We start from the raw sequence: 5,293 nt of genomic DNA, 5'->3' as shown, positions 1-5,293 counted from the left end.
TAGACGACAGCGTTCGATTATATCATGGGCTCCTATCCGGACCCGGGAGACGGGAAACAGGGAAACGGGGACCATCTGTTTCTATTTTTTTACTTTTCCTCAAGGAAAAGAAATAATGATTATATATATATATATATATATATATATATAGATAAATATATAGATATATATAATTCTGTCCATAGGCCGTAGAAATTGAGGTCACTACCGCAAAGCCTAGAAATTTTTGACACTTGAAATCGCATGAGTCATGGTTGTTGTCCAAAATGACTATCCAAATAAAAACTATATTTTGATTATTTCATCAACTCCGTCCAACACAAAACCATTTCCAATACCAGTTTGTTTGTAAACTAGTTTTTTGACACTTGAAATCGCATGAGTCATGGTTGTTGTCCAAAATGACTATCCAAATGAAAACTATATTTTGATTATTTCATCGACTCCGTCCAACACAAAACCATTTGTTTATAAAGTAGAGCAAACAGTACCATGAAGGGAAACGGGGACCATCTGTTTCTATTTTTTCACTTTTCGTCAAGGAAAAGAAATAATGATTATATATATATATAGATAAATATATAGATATATATAATTCTGTCCATAGGCCACTACAGGATTTAGTTTACATGATCGTAGAAATTGAGGTCACTACCGCAAAGCCTAGAAATTTTTGACCCTTGAAATCGCATGAGTCATGGTTGTTGTCCAAAATGACTATCCAAATGAAAACTATATTTTGATTATTTCATCAACTCCGTCCAACACAAAACCATTTCCAATACCAGTTTGTTTATAAACTAGAGCAAACAGTACCATGAAATTTATGGAGACATGATAAATCTCCTAATAAAATAAAAAAATAATTTTGATATAAAAATATTTTTAATAGATATTTGTATCTATCAAACTAGCATGAATTACAGCTATTCATCAAATAGTCATTCTATGAACTAATGTATCGAATATTTTGGATAGAATTTTTTGCGTACATACCCTTCTAAATATTAGAATTTGTGTGAATATTCTTCTAAAAGTAATATTTGTATGTATATCTTCATCAAACACTTATTTTGTATGCATAAAACCTTTTTTTTTTGTATATCTACCCATGCCATTTGATGTTGTTAAGAAGTTAACGATTTCAAATTAAAATGATGAAAATATTCTTAGTGAGTAAACATGCAAAAAGAATGTTTATAAAGATATACATACAAATAGCAATTTTAAAATATATTCATGTAATTTCATATATTTAGAAAGGTACACAAGCAAAAAAATCTTTAAATTTTTGCAAAAATATCCTTCTATATATTAGAATTGCATGAATACCCTCCAAATTGATATTTACGTGCATTTTTTCACAAAATAATATTTTTTGTATGAATATCTTTGACATAGGGATTCATCTAACGTGATTAGCCAAAATTATATTTATTTAAATTAAAAGTAATTAAAATTATAAAAATATCCTTTTATTTCTGAAGCAGGCAATAGGTTACTAGGTCTCGCTCGAAATTAAGATCTCTACCTTTTTTGAGAAATTTTTCGATCTCTCTCGACCCTCTCTTTCACTTTTCCGTCCAGAATCAAAACCATTTTCTTGGCTTCTTTCTTTGCTATAGACAACCTTTCATTATATCTTTTTTACATAAAGATGGTTAAGACTTACGTTTAGCTTTATAAAATATTTTAAAAAAAGTGTTACGAGAGATTTACAATATTTATGTTTTAGTTACGATATTTTTAATATTTATCTTTTAGAGTTGGAAAATTTTTTAAACTAGTAACTAATTTAAAATTACTGTATCAAAATGGGTGCTATACACCATATTTTTTCTTCTTCCAAAAATTTGAAGTTTCAAAGAAAAGTGGTAGCTTAAGTACTACATCTTTTCTTCTTCTAAAAAAGTGAAGTCGTAAAGAAAAATAACTTAACGTATACAACGTAAGAAGTGGGTTGTTAATAAATGTGAACGGTTGGAAGCCTTTAATAATTTTATATTTTGCTTAAGAACGATTGGTATAGTTTTTTCACCTGAAAATATAACAATAGCAGGAAGGCTTTCTCATTAGCGACAAAGCAAAATAGCGCCATCATGATGACGCTGACCGTGAGGTCATAACCCAGTCTAGTTGATTAGTTGCAGGTTTGAAACAGAAGAATTTATTTTAAAAAAAAAATTAAATACAAGATACTGGGAGTAAACCCTACAAGGCTACGCCTATCTCATTCTTATCTTAAAAACTTAAGCTTATAGAATACAATAAATTTATTTATATATTTTATATTTTCTGGCGTTCTCAAAGCCAACTCATTTTTATTCCATCCAAAACTTGTAGACGACACAGCTTTCCCGTCTCACAACGGTACCGCCACGGCCTCGCTCTCCTGCTTTCACTGTCCCGTCTCCCCCCTCCTCGCCGCGCGGGCGGCTGCCAGCTCCGCCACCAGCCGGCCAATGTCCTGGTACGAGGAGCCTCCCTCCTCCACCGCCGCCCTTGAGGCCGCCGCGTACTCCCTCGCCCTCCTCCTCCTCCGCTCCGCCTCCTCTCCGCCGCCCATCACCGCCGCCAACGCCGCCGCCACCTCCTCCCCCCTCACCACCCCACTTCCTCCGCTCCCTCCCCTCCTCACCCTCACACCCATCTCCACCACCTCGGTCAAGAACTTCTCGTTGACGAACTGCTCGTACGACAGCGGCCACGTCACCATCGGCACTCCCGCCGCCACCCCCTCCAGCGTCGAGTTCCACCCGCAGTGCGTCACGAAACCCCCCACCGCCGCGTGGTTCAGCACCACCACCTGCGGGGCCCACCCCCTCACCACCACACCCCTCTCCTCGAGCCCCTCCGGCAGCCAATCCTCGCCAGCCACGTCACCCTTCTCCTTCACCACCCAGAAGAAGGGGTAGCCGGAGGCCGCAAGGCCCAGCGCGATCTCCCGGAGCTGCTCGCCGGAGAACTCGCAGAGGCTGCCGAAGCACACATAGACGACGGAGTTCTCTGCCCTGGAGTCCAGCCAGCTCAGCCATCGGCTGTGGGCCGGGTGGGCCCGGCCGCCTCGGTCGGCCTCGTCCTTATCGGAAAGGGAGACCGGGCCCACGAACCACGCTCGCGGACCGGGTGGCTTCCTGTAGAGCTCGGCGTAGGCCGGCTCGAGCTCGTAGAAGGTGTTGACGACGATGCCGAAGCTCTTCTCCTCGGCCTCTGTTATAGATCGAAGGAAGTCGGGATAGAAGAAGATGGGGGAGATCTCGGAGCGGGTCATTTGGATGCGGTCCGGAAGGCCCTCGACTGCGAAGGGCTCGGAGTCGGAGGAGACGCCGGCGTGGGGGTTGTGGAGCTCGAGGCTGCGGTGGACGCAGAGGGGGAAGGCGCCGGGGCCGTGGAAGACGAGGCGGGGGATGCCGAGTGCGAGGGCAGCGTCGGCTGTCCAGGGGAAGATGGAGTCGGAGACGAGGCAGTCGGGGCGGTGGGCGCGGAGGAGTTCGGCTAAGGGGCGGCGGAGGGCGTCGATGGCGGTGAATAAGTCAGCGTGGTCGGAGGCGGACATGGAGCCAAGGTTCTCCCGGCCGGAGGGTAGGAGGTGGTGGACGGAGGGGGGAAGGGGAGGAGGAGGAGGTGGATTAGAGGATGGTGGTTGGTGGAGTTGGCACGGTCGATGGAGGGGCGGAGGAGGGGCTCGTTGCCGGGGGTGGTGACGACAGTAGCGGAGACGCCGCGGCGGGAGAAGAGCTTGGCGATGTCGAGCATGGGGATCATGTGGCCCGGGGACATCAAAGGGAAGAAGAATATCTTTAACGGATCTCGAGCTTCGGGTCCCATGGCTGATGAACCGGGGGGAGGGAGAGAGAGAGAGATGTGGGACTAGAGGCACTAGAGACGGAAGGTTCAAAGTTTTGGATCCAAAATATTCAATCACCGCAATCTACAAAGCTACCCCAACCAATATATATTAGACAATGGTAATGACAAACTCGTAACATATTATAGTCAGGCAGGTAATGCCCCTTAAATGATACACACACACACACACACACATATACATATGTGTGTGTGTGTGTGTGTGTGTGTGTGTGTGTGTGTGTGTTTGGTTAATCTGTGATCTTATATGTGTTTTTTTTTGTTGTTGTCCAGATCAGGAAAGGCTAATTATTCCCATTTTTTCTAAAGAAGAATTGACCTTTTTTTGTACGAACGTTTTGAGATTGATGCAATAGCTGATCTAACGAAGAATTTTTCTTTTGCGTGAAAGATACAACTGGTCCCATTTTTGACCTTTACAAGCCAACCCTTAAAGGCTCCATTATGTGATCCTATATGTATTAAATATTGTTGTATATAAAACAATTTTAATTTTCAATAAATTGAATAGCAAATATAACTATATACAGGACTAAACATAAAATGCTGAGGCAATCAAACAAAAGTCCCATCTGTTAAATTCACCTACTTAAATTGACTTGGTCCTATAGATTATGGATCGTGACCAAATGACATTTATTAAACAAATAAGAGAGATTCTTAAAGGTTGAAATAGTGACAACCATTACCAACTCCAATGGTCAATCAAATACACAGGCACACAATATATGTACAGTGTACACACACATGCACATACACACAAACATATATATATATATATATATATATATATATATATATATAGACACACACATGCATATGTGCATACTTATACATGTCTTTATATTATATTATACATATATATACATGTACATACGTATGTACGTATGTATGTATGTACATAGTGCTAGCTAATTAGTTCTTTGGGAATAACCAACTACTGCCTTGGCCATCCAATTGCATCTCAAAATTTGAGAAAGAAAATCATGGGGACCGTGGCCGTGGGTACTGGGGTTGCTTCTGGCGAGAGAGAGAGATAGGTGGAGAGTTCGACTTCGACGGAGAGTGAGAGATGGGAGGGTGGGGACCATGGCCGTGGGGTTGCTTTCTGGCGAGAGAGAGAGAGGTGGGGAGTTGGGGACCTTGGGGTTTCTTTCGGCAAGAGAGAGATGTGGAGAGGTTGGAGGGTTCGACGGAGAGAGAGAGAGGTGCCTGCTTCGATAGATCAGGCCTGGCTCAGGGCTTAGGGCTTGAGGGGATGGACTGGTGGTGGTGGCGCCGGAGGAGGGTTTGTGGGGTGGGGGAGGATAGAGGGAGTGAGGCATACCGATTGAGAGGGCGCCTCTGAAGTCAGCAGCGACGAGGTCGGAGGCGACGATCGTTGGATCACAGCGAAGAGGGTGAGGCCGAGATCGACAACAGCGGA

The 5,293-nt window shown here is 43.2% G+C and overlaps 1 protein-coding gene across 1 annotated transcript; it reads right to left on the bottom strand.

Annotated features, from left to right (window-relative positions):
• Nucleotides 1–2,136: 2,136 nt before the first annotated feature.
• LOC103699351 (scopoletin glucosyltransferase-like) lies at nt 2,137–4,182 on the bottom strand. Its single transcript, XM_039127594.1, has one exon. The coding sequence runs from the start codon at nt 3,554–3,556 to the stop codon at nt 2,399–2,401; it is 1,158 nt and encodes a 385-aa protein (XP_038983522.1). The 5' UTR covers nt 3,557–4,182; the 3' UTR covers nt 2,137–2,398.
• Between the last annotated feature and the right edge of the window lie 1,111 nt (nt 4,183–5,293).

The sequence above is a fragment of the Phoenix dactylifera genome, chromosome 6 (genome assembly GCF_009389715.1).
Source record: "Phoenix dactylifera cultivar Barhee BC4 chromosome 6, palm_55x_up_171113_PBpolish2nd_filt_p, whole genome shotgun sequence".
NCBI classification, from domain to species: domain Eukaryota; kingdom Viridiplantae; phylum Streptophyta; class Magnoliopsida; order Arecales; family Arecaceae; genus Phoenix; species Phoenix dactylifera.
The sequence above is the reverse complement of the archived record's forward strand: the minus strand, read 5'-3'. Positions and strand labels throughout refer to the sequence as shown.